This window comes from Neurospora tetraspora (genome assembly GCF_033439725.1).
Source record: "Neurospora tetraspora strain CBS 560.94 chromosome Unknown B0H65scaffold_5, whole genome shotgun sequence".
In the NCBI taxonomy this organism is placed as follows: domain Eukaryota; kingdom Fungi; phylum Ascomycota; class Sordariomycetes; order Sordariales; family Sordariaceae; genus Neurospora; species Neurospora tetraspora.
In genome coordinates, this window is record NW_026944387.1 from 3,341,510 (window position 1) to 3,356,484 (window position 14,975).

Here is a 14,975-nt window from a genome sequence, read left to right on the forward strand (position 1 = left end):
GCTGTCAGCCGAGGCAGGTGAGCGTCCCGGGTCTTGTTGGTTTGCCCTCCAGCTTGGATAGTCCAGCCCGGAGAACACCAAGAATGGGGATGGGAATGCGGTAGTGTAGACAGTAGTGGGTAACAGCCCTTGTAGACAGGCAGCCTCTAGGCCGGCCGAACGGCCAGGTCGAGGGACTAATTGGAGACGGGGGATGGGTTTTGGGCAAGGCGAGGCAGATGAGAAGAGGGCCTAACTGGGTGTTCTAGCCAGGATGCTGGGCGGCCAGAGCTCCAACCAGTGGGAATCCAGGACGCCTAGTTCCAGACTCAGGACGGGGAGGCTCTAACAAGTGGTCTCGGCAGGTAGAGGCAGGAACACTGAGACTGAGAAGGGTCACCCGTTTCCAGAAGCAGAGGCGGACACCGAGAGAGGCCCGGGGCCGTGGACGCTGGACGCTGGACACTTTGGCAATCGAGATGTGTTGCCTATTGAGCTGCAAGATGAAAAAGAGCGGGAGACACTGCAGGAGTTCGAGCGAATGAGGAGCTACACGGGTACGTGGAGAGTCGTGGTATGAGCTGGTGAGTTGGGTGGACGAAGTGTGGATTGGATGCCATAGGACGCCGTCCAGGTTCAAGGGTCGACCGACGATTGGGATAAATGATAAATGAGGTATGGTAGCATCCCTCTAGTACAGGGTATACCGGATGTAAACCGTCCAAGACTCTGATCTAGACGCACCCTTTTCGACTAGTGGCCCGGGTTGGCGAGAATTTGGGCAAGGTATCAAGGTGTTGTTGATGCCGGCTTGAACAGTTAACGGACACATACAAACTGACCTTTGACGTCAACAAGGTAAGCAGTTGTCGATGGTGGGAAAACACCCAGGGTCGTTGGTAGGGGTTGGATTTCTGACAGCAGATAGGTCAATCAAGCCAGAGATAGTCTGGATTGGATGATGTGGTTGTGGTTGAGATGGTGGTGGATGAGGTGTTGTTCTAGGAGAGGATTGAAGCAGAGGGGTACATTTGCACTGCAGTGGTTTGAATGTGGTCAGTGGACGCAACGCAACTCCAGATGGCAATTCATTGGCGTGGGATTAAACCGGGGTACGAATTGAATAAGACTACACTAACTAATATGGGAAGTGGAGCCAGCGGATTCAGCACTGCCCACCACAGAATAATGTTACCCTGACGATACTGCCAATCTCTTTAACCGGTTTTTGCGCCATTTTTTTCCCGGCCTACAAATACTTTTGTGGTACGCCAAGGCTACTCCATACAACCCCCCTACGCTAACATTATATACCCGGAAAAGGACAGATTTCACTGTATAAAATTAATTAAATCCCGAAAGTTCAATAGATCTTTATACATTCTATATTATTCCCGTATACGCTAGTATTCTTTACTATGGATAACCCTAATTTCTGACCAATTGAAGTAGAAGAGAGGAATAGGTTTATTAATTTTAGGGACGCTTAAAAGGAATATTAACGCTTTAATTATAGTACTACGCCTTCTTACCTCGGAGAAGTTCTATTCAATAGGTACACCCTTCAATTCCCTAGCCCTATAGACGAATTCGAATCTATACCTAATAGTAAGAATCCCCTCCTTCAAACGGTCGAAACTCCTTTAATTCCGTTTACTTTAATATATTAAATTAGAGAGATAATGTATTATATAAGCCTTTATATTTACGATAGTATGAATTTTATACGACGGGTAGCGATCCTTTACTAATATTCGAACCCCTTTAGGGAAATTATTTTACCTCCTACATTTATTACGATCCTTCTATAATATTTTAATTCTTTCTCTACTTCTTTTTACGTAATATTATTAAATAGTAGGCGATATATATTAATTAGAGAAGGATTATATTATGAAATGGCAATAAAGATCCTTATTCCCGCGATAAATATTGGGTCCTTTACTATACCGATAAACTATACGTATTAATAGTAATTATCCTTTATATTAGCCTCTACGTTAAACTGAATTTAATTTTCTATTAGAGGGATAAATTTAGTTATTCTGCGTATTCTATTACGAAGTGGATGCCCTATAATAAGTTCGAGATATTAATGCGCCGTTTTTGTTATTAGGATTTCAACGGTTACGGTAGCCCAACGACCCTTTAGGAAAGGACATATACTTTTAAGAAATATATTATAAGGCTTATTTATGAAATTTGTAAGCCCCTTTAAAATATCGTTATCGACGAGAAGGTTATATATTATATGGGTAGGAGTATTATTATAGTAACTATCCTTAGCAAACCTACCGATATAGGGATTAAAGTATAGGTTATAGCTTTAGGTAATTATTTCTATCGTTAATTATTTTATAATAATATAAAGGGAATTATCGATTTTAGTCGTTATATAAGTCCTATATTAGCCCTATATAAAATTATTAGTTAATAATATTTTCTAATATTTAATGAATTAAATTTAAACTTATATAAATTTTTATAGTTTATTTCGTTATTACGTTTATTCCTCCCTTTCTATTATTAATTTATTACGTTTTTTATAATAACTTCTTCGTTATTATTAAATTTATTTATTACTTTCGAATTTATAACGCCGCTATTATTAGTACGGTCCGTAAAAATTATATATTTAAGGAATTTCCTAGCTTTAAAGAAATAGATAATAAGAAAGAGAAGATTTTATGTAGACGTATCTATTAGAAAGTTAATAATAACGTAGTATTTTAATTGGTTAAAAACCGTTAAATTATTAATTTCTTATTTATTTAGTTTAATCCCTATAGCATTAGTATAGGAATTAAGGAAGTTAAACGATGGCGCCCGATTAAAAAGGGTATAATGAGGGATATTTTTGGCGATTTGAGCGTTATAATAATTAAGGTTCTTAAAGTTATTTAGGTATATAATACATATATAAATAGTGTTAATATTAGTAATTAATTATATACTAATAATACGTATAGGTATTATTATCGAAGGGGTTTGTAGATAGTATTGTTCTATAATTTCTATTTTGAGATTTTTATTACTAATATATTCTTAATCTAACAGATTAAGCATTATAGGGTTTCCTTTAAGATTATCCCTAATATTTAATATTAAAACTTCCGTACGTAGTTGATTAACGAATTCTAGTATACTTTTGGTACTAGGGCTATATTTTATCGTTAGCGTAAAATTAAAGAATAGAATGCTAAATATCCTATTCGAAGGGATGTTAATAAGTACTATTGGGTACGGGCGAGTAAATTAGTATAGTATAAAATATATACCTTTATTACTATTTAGAAGATAAGGAACTATTAGACGGGTAATAATACTATTCCTAAATTAAAAGAGTTACTTCGCGTATATATGATATTTAAATGTGGGAGGTATAAGATCCTTATTAATAAGAGAAATAAATAGTATTAGTAAGACCACTTCGATTAGGATATTTATTTTAAAGAGGATAGGAATAATAAGGAGAAAGATTTGTAAATAGCTTTAATTCTATACTATTTTCATAAGATTTGGCTTTATTCCTTTGAAAAAAACGACAATTTTAATCTGTTATTTCATTTTGGTAGTACTTGCTAAGTAACTGAATGTCACAAAATTGTGGATTTTTGTCTAGTAGAAGATCCAATTGGCTAAACTCCCCTGTCGGGAAAAAAATGGCACAAAAACCGGTTAAAGAGATGTACATGCCGTACCCTCTGTACACTTTCTAGCTTCCTGCCCCAACAATGGACCCCGCACGTGAGTTCGTCTACCGCATTTTCTCACTCGTAACGGAATTCCTCTTTTAAGGTTAGGGGGGAGCCTTCCCTAATCTAGGTATATAAGCGAATGCTAACTAATTAGTTTACCCCTACTACCCCTTTGCCAGCCCCACTAGCCGACTATAGGTAACCTATACTAGCCGTACTCCCCGTACTAATAATCTTTAAAAATTTCGCCTAGCCACCCCACTTCCTTCCTCTTTCTTCAAATAACTACTTTTTTCGATTCTAATTCGTACCCTAAAATCATCAGAATCATCAAAATCAATCAAACAATACTAGACTATCGTATCGCGATATAGTCTTTTATTAAAGAAGCAAGTATTAAAAATCTAGCGATTTGAACAACGTATTTAAATTTACAGCTATTAAAATTCCCGTCGCGGGGTTTATTATTATTAAAAACCCGACCGATCCTAAGGTGAGTTTTATTTCATATTATTACCAATTATCACATCTAACTATAATTTCTTATTATATAGCTCCCCTTTCCACCTTACTAAATACCTAAATACTATCCTCGTTATTAGAAATTCCTATTTTTAAATTTTATTTATATTAAAACCTATCGACCTCTTTTTTTTTTTCAATATATCCTTTTTATTATTAATAACCTTAATCGTACCCCGCTAATTTTATAATAGTATGATTAAATGCTAGAAATTAAATAAGAAGGTTCGACCCTTCTATAAATAATATAAGAACCGCTTATATTAACTGTGACGGCTGGCACCAGCTGGGCTGTCACATGTGCTGTCATGGGTCCCATTCACGGGTATGGTTCATGGTGCAGGTTCTGGGCTTGGCTCTGGCTGCCTCCCGCGGCCTGGGTATAAAACCTAGCTCTGGCATCGAGCCTTTCCTTTTGGGATTTCTTCCCCTCTTCAACTTCTTGTCTTCAGTCCAAGTTAGTCGAATAGTATCATCATCACTGTTTGGCTGCGCCGTGACATTAACCGCCCCGCTAAATTAAACCCCGCGGTCGTTATTACTAGAATATAAAAATTAGGGTATTAGAATATCTCTTTTATTATATTATTCCTATACTAATTAAGACATAGTAATATTTATTTACTAAATCCTACGGTCGTATTTATTATAATAATAAAGTTGATATCGTTATTAACGGCGAGGGGGGCGGGCCGCTATCTGGTTTCTATTGTCCTACTTACCTTATAACGGTTAAATCCTTTAAATTCCTACTGAGAATTATTTTTTAATGGTAGTTTAATAGATATTCTATTATATTCGGTACCGATTACCTATTTCGGCTAAGATTCCTAGATTTCGAAGGAAGGTTATTTGCCAATTTCCTTGAGAAATATAAACTGGGTGACTTTTTACGTATTGGTTAATTTAGACGTATATTAAGATATATCTTTTATAACCTTACCGGTCAACCTTATACGGAGTTTATCTTTTTGACCGATTAGTTTAAAGAGTTTATTAAGTAGTATAATATTATTATTCGATGAATAATATACTAATTTTCTAAATTATTAGAAGATTATTTTCGTTTAATAACTAATTTTTTTTTAAATTCGTACGTAGAAATACCCTTTTGCTTATAGAACTGTTAATTAATTATTTAATTTATAGCCTGCCTACCACTTATAAAGTAAGTATTTTATATTTAGTTTACCTTATTATTTAACTTTCCATTAATTAACTTCCCTTCCCCTTTTTTAATAAGTATTTAAATAATTTATTATTAATTTCAATAAGACTCCTATATTATACGAATTCTTCGATGGAATTATATACGACGTTAGAGGTAACGAAATTATTATAAGTAAGACCGACCGAAATAGATAGAATAAGTAGTAAACTACCCTTATTCTATATATTTTTATAGGTGGGGTATAGCGGTTGCTAACTAAGTTAATATTTAAGGGTATATTAGATATTAGTAAAATAAAAATAATAAAAAGTATAGATGTTTTACTATTTTTTATTATTTTTATTATCTTTTTAATTCTTTCTTTTTATATCTTCTTATTTATATCTACTTTCTTCTTCTACCCCCTAAGTTATACCTTTAAATTATAAATCGCATATAAAATTAAAACCGATAGAAGGTACTAACGCCGTATTAATTCTATTACCTATGGGCAAATAGGTAATAATCCGAATTAAAGCGGACAAATAAACGTAATACTATATACTACAAACCCAGGATTTCCCCTTCCTTTTATCTTTTTTCCTTTTTTTCTTTCTTTTCTCCTATAGCCAATACGGTTATTAGTCTAGAGTAAAACTTTAACCCAACGGAAGGGTAAATTAATACCGTATCTTTTACCTATTACCTATAGGTAAATAGGTTATAATATAGGTAGAGGCGGGTAAATAATACGTTCCTTACTTGGTTATGGGAAAAAAAGAAAGAAAAAAGGAAGGAAGTAGAAATTATACCGCTTATCCTGTTTCCCTATTACTCCCTCTTTTCTTTTTTCTTTTTTTCTTTTCCATTTCTAATACTTTTTTATATAGAGGAATATACGGTATACAATAAAGGGATAACGGTTGAATTCAACGAAACAGTATATAATAATAAAAAATTAATAATTAAATAGATTAACGAAGAATTGAATATAGTTATAGGTAATGATAATAAAGGACTTCTGGTTATAGATACAGCCGGCTTTTATAAAATAAAGGAGGTTTTCGATACCTTTGATAAATATAGTATTAACTGAGCTCTAATCACTAGCAACCTTACCCTATTATTGCAACCCTTCGATACTTATATTAATAAATCCATTAAGGCCTACTTTTTTAATGAATACGATAATTACGTCAAAGAATAATAAATTATTATTAAGGACTTTGAAAAATAGATTCCTACTAAAAAGAGGTTTATATTTACCTATATTATTATACGAGCAATTAATCGGTTTAAGCTAGAGAATCTAAATTTAGTAGCTAAACTTTTTATAGATTGTAGTCTTTCCATGCGCCTAAATGGCGAGGAAGATTATAAGATTAATATTAAAAGTATTAATTATAAGGATATTAATTTTATAGGGTTTAAAGAAGCTGATAATAACGAAGTTATTAATAATTATACTAAGCCTGGGTTGGAAAGGGAGGCGATTATTAACGAATTGGGTATAGTATATAATAATTATACCATTACTTAATTGAAGGGTTTTTATAAATAGTAACGAATATAGGTATTTAACAAATTTAAAAAGGCCGAACTTATCGCTAGACTTAGGGACTTCGATTATAATACCCTTATTATAACTAAAGTAAATAATAAGGTAATTAATATTAAAAAGGAGGAGGGAATTTCAATAGCGCTAATTCTAATCGATTAATATTATTACTAGTATTAATCATCGTCTTCATCTTTAATAACAACAAACTCTTCTACCTACACAAATGCTTTGCCTTCTTGCGACTTTCTCTTAATACCCTATATATTATATTTTCGCTATCGCCTCCCTCTCGATTTTATAAAGTATTTAACTAGGTAATTCTTATTTAAAATATATTATTTAATAATATCCTTCTACTACTCTCGAATCTAACTAAAATGATAGCCACCACTTTCAAAGGATAAATTAATAACGTGTGTGAACTTAGGGAAGGAATGTTGCCGGTAAATAATATTATATTTATCGTTAATAGTAAAGATTTTAATATCTTTAAAATCTTTTATTACATTTATAAAACGAAATTAGATTTAGTCAATAATGTAGATTGTATGGCTATTTACGTATAAACGATATTGATAATCCTAAGGTCAATACGAGGTATAGTTTTATAGGGAAGAATTGAAAATATCGTCGTTTTTATAACCAGTATTGTTGGTTGATGTGTAAAAAGGATAAAAACGATGAAATCAATAGGAATTAGAAGGTTAACGGTCTCCAAAACCCCCTCTTTTACCAAGGAGCTAGGTACCCCTGTGCACCCCTTATCTAGCCACGTTAACGTACCTACTTTGGCTTATAGGAGGCTTATAGAAGGGGGCCAGCTATACTGTAGAAGGCTAGCTTTAAAAGGGAGACCCACAAAGCAATTCCGTTACGAGTGAGAAAATGCGGTATCGTGACTGCCCTTATGAACCAGAACAGTCTTCCAGATGACTTGACAATTTTTATGAGGGCAGGAACCTGAAGGCAGCAGTGGGCAGAATTTTCTTCCACACACACACAACTTGGAACTGACTGGAAAACTCCAAACTCAAAGTTCTCTCGACTTGGTGATGGCTGTCCTCGTCCAACACAACTATCAATCCACTCGAGCGAACCCCACAACTCCAACCTACCCGCAACCCATCATGTCGAATCTCGACTGATCTCATTTCGGAGTCCATCCCATTCCTCACATCGTCTTCCTGTACCTGCAGATCGCTGTCAGTCCTAATCGCCAATAGTGCTGCCAATCACCACCTCTTCCCCGGGCTTGTTAACGAGCACACAAGCACTGCCATCGTCGCCAGTTCCGCACTCTACTCTACGCACCACATTATTCATCAACTCTCAACGGCTTCTTTCCCGGATGGGCATGGCTCAGGCAGCAAGCACCAAGGCCAGAACCGGTCTCGCTACCCGATGGATCCAGATATCATTGTCTGCCCCTACCCTGATTTCTGCTAGGGGGGCGAGGGCCCAACTGAGCTGGGCCCGGGGGGAGCCGCTGGGGGGAGCCGCTATCACACCTAGTGCACTGCTCCATACGCACTCCTCTTAGCGTCCAGAATCTAATCTACCATCTGCCCCCTTTGGTCACCTTGGTGTTCTTAAGAGCCAGTTGCTTACACAGCAGGGCGAGCAGAACAAGGATCCGGCTTGAATAAGTCCTCCATCATTAGCACCCACCGGATCGAATTGAGCTTCGAGTGCATACGCCATGTGAGAGCGGGAGAACGGAAAGCCATGCTCACCATGCATTGGTCCTGATCCTTGGGAGACACTACTCGGTTTTGACAACCCTTTCAGCCTCCTCGTAGCGCTTCTGGCAGCAAAGCGACTGGACATGCCCTCGCTGGCCCATGTCGGGTCGGGAAAGCGCACCGATACACATCCTCGCCATCACAGCAAGAAAGCCATCATGTCAATGCCCTCGCCCTATTGCCATACGTCTGGGCAGGGATCTATGCCTTGTCACTTTGTTGACGTCGTTGGTTGCTACACAAGATCTACATCCTTGTACAGGTACCTGAAGAGAACCTACCCAGTCACGACCTACACCCAATCCGGATCCCTTATTGGCTCTCTGTACTGGAGCAAGGGTGTACAAGTACCGCTACTTGTTCGCTGTTCACGTGTCGGCTCCTTTCGGCCCCTCCCAGAATACGTCTACCTCAACCACCCCGGGCCCTTCCCGAAGCCCCGAGCTTGTCCAGTATCTTCTGCCAGACAAGTGGTTCAATCATCACGACCCAGCTTCCTCACCGCCCCATGCACCCCATATGCTAGTACCTCTGCGGCACGGCGGCGAGGGGAATCAACCCGTAGCAGAAATCTCAGAAAAGCGAGCGAGAATTGTTATTGGCGAGGAATTCATTCCAAATCATGTCCAATACCGGGTACATCCGTCATGCCGCCTTGACGTGGGGCAGTCTGAACCACTCCGACTCTTGCTCTGGGAAAGCGATACACCTTGAGAAAAAGTCAACACTCTCAAGGTACCCAGAAAGTCTAGACTGGTTTGACCGGCAGTACGGGCTACAAAGGGGGTCAGTATACGGGCGCCGCCTTGAAACCGCTCAAACGCTCTCGCGTTACGGCTTCCGCCACTCGTGAGACCAAGTATTACCGGCCTTTCAGCGAGCTTTCCGCACATCGACATCATATGACGGTAGTGCTTGAGTACCAAACCAATCCAGACCAGCCTTTGCTGCTTCCTACAGATTTCCTCGCGGCAATGTCGACGGAGCTGTATCAACCTTTACATCGAGGAGTGCTAGAGGACGTTTTCAGTGCTGGTGTCCATGATACACTATCATTCTCTGATCTTGCCATCGCATGTCTCTTTCCCCCACGCAAAACCATCGTTGCTTCAGCTTTTCTACGCTCTGATCTTGGTATCTTCACTGATGGATTCTAGCCCAACCCAAGTGGCCAAGGCTTCCTGGCTCGCCGGCGTCGAGAAAGGCCGCAACCGGACCTCCTGGGTACATCGTGTGCCTCTGCAGTTTCTTCGCTAGCTGTCGACAAAAGTTTGAGATGTAGCAGGTTCATATCCACATCTCGGCTCTTGTAGCCCAATCAAGCTGCCTTCCTTCCGAAGGAGTGCGTCGAGGGTCCTGAGATCTGCAAACCCTGTAGCACCATGTTCTTCAGAGACTCCCAGTGATTTTTTTTGCTGTATACGGAACACTCAAGCTTCTGTTTCTGGTGTTCGGTTTCTTTTGTCATTCATGATGACCAGCCTCGAGTGAGTAGCTGGCCGGCTGAGCATGCTCACCTGGAACACTACGAAAGCCACCGTTCAAGCACGCACTACCGTCTCATGATCCGTTTGTGCAAGTGGACCTGATCCTTCAGCATGAGACGTGGGTGTTAAGTTCCATGCGAGGGAACTAGAAGAATGTGTCCAAGTCTACAAGCACACTCGGCTGGGAACTCATGTATTGATCTGATTCCCCCCCCCCTTCATACAATCCCCTGGTCATAACCTGTCAAAGTTCAAGCCACATTATGTTGCCTGTGCTCTTCTAATGTCCTGTTACACCTCTTGAGTCTCGACAATTTCTTTACGTGTAGCATGTGCGGTTTGTGCCGATCACGCACAACCACGTGCTGTAGGGCTAGAAATACGGATTTCACATCTTCCTTCGAGGCCAGTTTCTCATCAATTCCTGCGCCGGCAACTACACTAAACAGATGGGTGACGGAGCCGACGAGGTCTAGGTCCACGTGCAATTCCAGTCCTTCCCACGGAATCACGACGTGCCGAATCAACGGATCTTTACCCAGAGCCGAGGCCTTGAGCAAGGCCTGAGGTGTTTGAACTCACTTCACACCACGTTTTGGAACTATTGCCACACAACAGATTTCCCACGATTAAGTGAGTGTCCTCTACTGTGCTAGGAGCATCTCATCCAGCTGAGGGATGTATCTTTTCCCCGGAAAATCCGCTCCGAGATGAAGGATTCAAGGGACCAGTACCAAAACTTGGCAACCTCCACGACGAAATATCCACTGTTGCATTCTTATCCAGAGGCGAATCACCAACATGGCAACATAACCGCATTGGGGCAAAACCCCTATTTAAAGATAGGCCATCACTTTGAACCTGGAAGTCTCATCACGCTCGGAACCGCACTACTTACACCCAGACGATGAAGGAGTACCTATCAGTTTCATCACACCTGAAGGCCATTGCAATCCTGAGTTGAGACGTTCTTTCTGTCGCGGAAGTAACCTGGCCTAGATCTTTTCTTGTCGCCTCTTCCCACTCATTACCACCCCCTTCACCACGCAAAGCAATCAAAATTCATCACAATTCAGGGGGGTGCCTGAGTCTCGCCGAGGAAGAATGCAGTTCAAGTGACAGACTGTGAGTGATGCCCGTCTCTACTATTCAAGCCCGACACAGAGCAAGGGGATTTGGTTAAGGTTACAGCCAGGCATTAACTTGGCTTGCATGGGAAGAGATAGTACTGTGGTAACAGAATCAGAGCGTGATCAGACAGGAACGGCAGATCAGCACAGCCTTCTACTCCCATTTTTTCAGCCCGTCATCCGCTCTCCTCGGTGAAGCCGCCACACGTCACACATACATACTATGGTAAGTAGAACCCGTGGGTCAGGTCGCTGACGATCACTGACTACACTATACAGTGCACCATACAGAGCCATGAAGTTTTGCTTGTAGTGGTCCGTGCCAGATACATGACAAGGGGGTTTTACTTTTGCTCGCGAACACATAGACCCCTTCCAGAATGCTTCGTGGACGTTACAGGTACATTCTGGTACCAGGATCTCTTTCTCGACACAGACCCCATATTGTTCGCGTATCTAAACCTCAAAATCGTGCCACCAAAAACAATCTTGATCTTCGGCGAACGGCCCGTCTCCGAGCTGAAGGACATCGACCAATAGCTGCGGACTATGAGATGATTCTCTCGCACTCGCCTTTCTCAAAACAAGGTCATTGTTTTCAGCCCTGCTGCAACCAATCTACACAGGTAAGGGCCTCATTAATAGGACATTCTTTCCTCATAGAGATCAAGTCCGCAGAGACATGGGTTCAGTGGCCGACCTGGGATCACCACGGACATGGCTCGGGAAACTTCCCGTAAAGTTGTCCACGCCCATCAAACTACTAACGTGTATGAACAACAGGATCACAACAGGACCTTGCCTTCCCGTACATACGCGAAATTAGATGGACACAAAATCAAGAACCAACACTCGGCACAAGGTGGACAGCCTGCCAAACTCGCGGGTAGTGGACGGATGACAAATACCTCAGTGATGTAAGAGGACCTGCCCATTCATTTCCCATTATTTGCTTCTTTACTTCCGGTTCATCTTTCGCAGAGGGAACGAACAGTGGCCGCAGTCATTGTACAGAATTCTCACCGAGATTGCTATGGGTTCCGTTTCTTATAAGAAATTCACACCGCTCAAGCACCTGGCTGATGCTGCTAGTCCCCCCCCAGCTAGACCTACCGCTCCGTTTCCCTTTTCCTCCTTGTTCTAGCACGTTCTAGTGCGGAAGATCACAACTCCATAAGTCAGCTAGACACATGGGTCAAAAGAAGTCGTCGCTTTTGCTGGTATGTCCGATCTTTGTTCCGAGTGTCTTTTGCCCTCATCGCGAATGAGATTCAGCTTTTCTTGTGCTCCCTTTTCGGTTCACTGGCAACCAATTCTCACATCTCATTGGATAGTTCTGCGAATGATAGTTCATTCATATACCTTATTTTCCTGGCTCTCTGCTTTTAAAGCGACCCTTCTAACCACCACCACCACCACCACCACCACCACGGGCACCAGTCCACCCCCAAAGTCTCAAGATAATATGTTGATGCATTAAAAACTCTCCTATTTCTGTATTGTATGGTTGATGAATGGAAGACTCGCGAACGTGGAAAGAAAGAAGCATTCATTCAATTCATGATGACAGGACAGAGACAACCGCCTCATGGCCTACTCCTCACATCCCCTTCCGTCCTGCTCTCCTATTCCACATCTTCCCACCTGACATGCCATATTCAACTCTTTGCTATCCACAACCAATGGGAAAAGTCAGACCCAAGATGGGTAACCGACCAACCAACCAACCAGCTTCCAACAGAAAGCCAAGCTCGTTTCAGCCGTTCACTGGTCTCACGGCTTGCTTACACGCACAAGCGGGCGGTGTGTGTAGTACTACACATAAGCTTTCAAGCCTATCGAAGTGGAAAGAAAAATGCCATACCCAGAACGTCCTCCGGGGGAAGGGAAGCCAGGGGAGCGAGAGAAAAGAAAACATGCTTCAAAGCCAATGCCAAGATGGTACGCACAAAAAGAAGTTCCCATGCACCGTCAAATGCAACCAGCCAGAGAGGTATGAAAGGCTAAACCCAGAAATGAAAAAGTAAACAAACCCTTGCCGACAGTGGTAGAAGAAAACTCAAAATGAACAATGCCAGACGGAGAACATCATCAAAGGAAAAAAAAAAAAAATTGCCATTTTGTTCTCCCCTCTGATTCCCTCTCCTTTCTCCCCCCTCCTTTCAAGGCCCAAGAAGAACTAGGACTAAGAGACTAGGTAGTACTAGCTTTGTCCCCATCCTTCACCATTCCCCTCGCCATTGACACAGGCTAGCTTATACAAGCTAAATAATCCGTCAATATCGGTAAAAACTCAAGGCCAGTTGGGTGTCCATAACCCACCCCCCAGTCGACGACTACCGAAATGGCCATGCATCCCAAGCAAACAAGCAAGCAAGCACCCTGAAGGCTCGCCCGCCCTCGCCCGCCGGCCGTCGAAGGGAAAGCCAAATCCCATGGACCCAGCCAGGCCCGAGCAGGTACATCCAGGTGGCAGGGTGCGGTATCCGGTAACAAGAACTTTCCCATCTCCCAAAGACAGACAAAATACAGCGAGCAAGATAGCGAGCAAACCACAGAGAGTTCTAGAAAGCTGTCAATCCCGGAGTTAATGTGAACGAATGACACAGCCAATGGATGGATGGGTGACAGGTGGAAAAAGCTTGACCAGGAACCGCACTCTCCGTTACCCGAACCATGGAGAGAACAACACCTCTCAGGAACGACCGACCCAGCACCCTGTACCCGAACCATGCGAGAAAATATTGACAGACAGAAAAAGCCGAGAATGAAATATCGAGACCGTTACCCGACGCTCACCCTTCTAGAACGTCGGGATTTCATTAGGGACTAGTGTCCACTTGCGGGAGTAGGTAGGGAGTCGGTAGTAGTTGCTTTTCTCGCCAAGGCCAAGCCAATTCGATGTTTTTTCCTGCCCTTGCCCGTTGGGCACCAATGGGTGATATTAATGAAATAAGGGTATAAAACATGGATGGATGGATGGGAAAGGGGAGCCGGAGCCGAAGGAGCACAAAAAATGAGACACACCAAAAAGTTAGTGCTGGATGGATGGTCATGATTTCGGCAGAAAGAGAAGAAAGGAGACTTGGACCACTGACACCGGAAGGAAGAAGGGAAGGTTTTCACAACTCGGCGAACTAACAAAGGATTTTCGATAGTTGCCCAATGTTTCTCCTCCCTGGTCGAGCGAGACTGGGTTCTTCTGACTCTGGAATATTCGAAAAAGAGATGGTCTCCCTCTTCTTTTCCTTTCTTTCTTCTCCCTTCATTGCTCTCTCTCTCTCTCCATCTTCCCAATAGGTCATCCTGGCTGACACGAAAGACTAGGCCAATGAACAGATAGATACCAGGAGGCCATCAAGGCGGTGGATGGTGGACGCGCGAAGACACACACACACACACACACACACACACACACACACCAGAAGCCGAATGCCTGCCAAGCTGCCGAGAAAGTTTTGGATATCGACCGACCGACCGACTGACCGGCCGACTGGTCCATCAAGACCAATTAACCAGCTCAATCCATTGACCAACCACAAACAACCATGCGATAAAACGAGTGGGAAGAAACGAGAGAGCAGAGGCCAAAAACACCAAGTGGCAAAAGGCGAGGAAAACCTTTCACATGCCAGTGCCAATCAGTGTGGTGCCGCCAGTCCGGAATATCCATTTCGTCCCACATGTCCGCCGCCGTCTCTTTTTT

The 14,975-nt window shown here is 41.7% G+C and overlaps 3 protein-coding genes across 3 annotated transcripts; 1 reads left to right on the plus strand and 2 right to left on the minus strand.

The window, feature by feature from the left end:
* Positions 1-244: 244 nt before the first annotated feature.
* B0H65DRAFT_443812 (uncharacterized protein) lies at positions 245-1,216 on the minus strand (the record flags this gene model as incomplete). Its single annotated transcript, XM_062825650.1, has 2 exons — positions 245-670; positions 1,175-1,216. 2 exons carry the CDS (start codon positions 1,214-1,216, stop codon positions 245-247), a joined length of 468 nt encoding a protein of 155 aa, XP_062680837.1.
* Positions 1,217-8,593: 7,377 nt separating this feature from the next.
* On the plus strand, positions 8,594-9,433 carry B0H65DRAFT_238584 (uncharacterized protein). The gene has a single exon (XM_062822287.1). The coding sequence runs from the start codon at positions 8,736-8,738 to the stop codon at positions 9,309-9,311; it is 576 nt and encodes a 191-aa protein (XP_062680838.1). The 5' UTR covers positions 8,594-8,735; the 3' UTR covers positions 9,312-9,433.
* Positions 9,434-13,407: 3,974 nt separating this feature from the next.
* Positions 13,408-14,119, minus strand: B0H65DRAFT_238572 (uncharacterized protein). Its single transcript, XM_062822286.1, has one exon. It carries the CDS (start codon positions 14,000-14,002, stop codon positions 13,520-13,522), a length of 483 nt encoding a protein of 160 aa, XP_062680839.1. The 5' UTR covers positions 14,003-14,119; the 3' UTR covers positions 13,408-13,519.
* Positions 14,120-14,975: the final 856 nt, after the last annotated feature.

Excerpts from the sequence above, each read along its gene's own strand:
- B0H65DRAFT_238572 (XM_062822286.1), bottom strand. The coding sequence starts at position 14,002 with ATGGTTCGGGTACAGGGTGCTGGGTCGGTCGTTCCTGAGAGGTGTTGT.
- B0H65DRAFT_238584 (XM_062822287.1), top strand. The coding sequence starts at position 8,736 with ATGCCCTCGCTGGCCCATGTCGGGTCGGGAAAGCGCACCGATACACAT.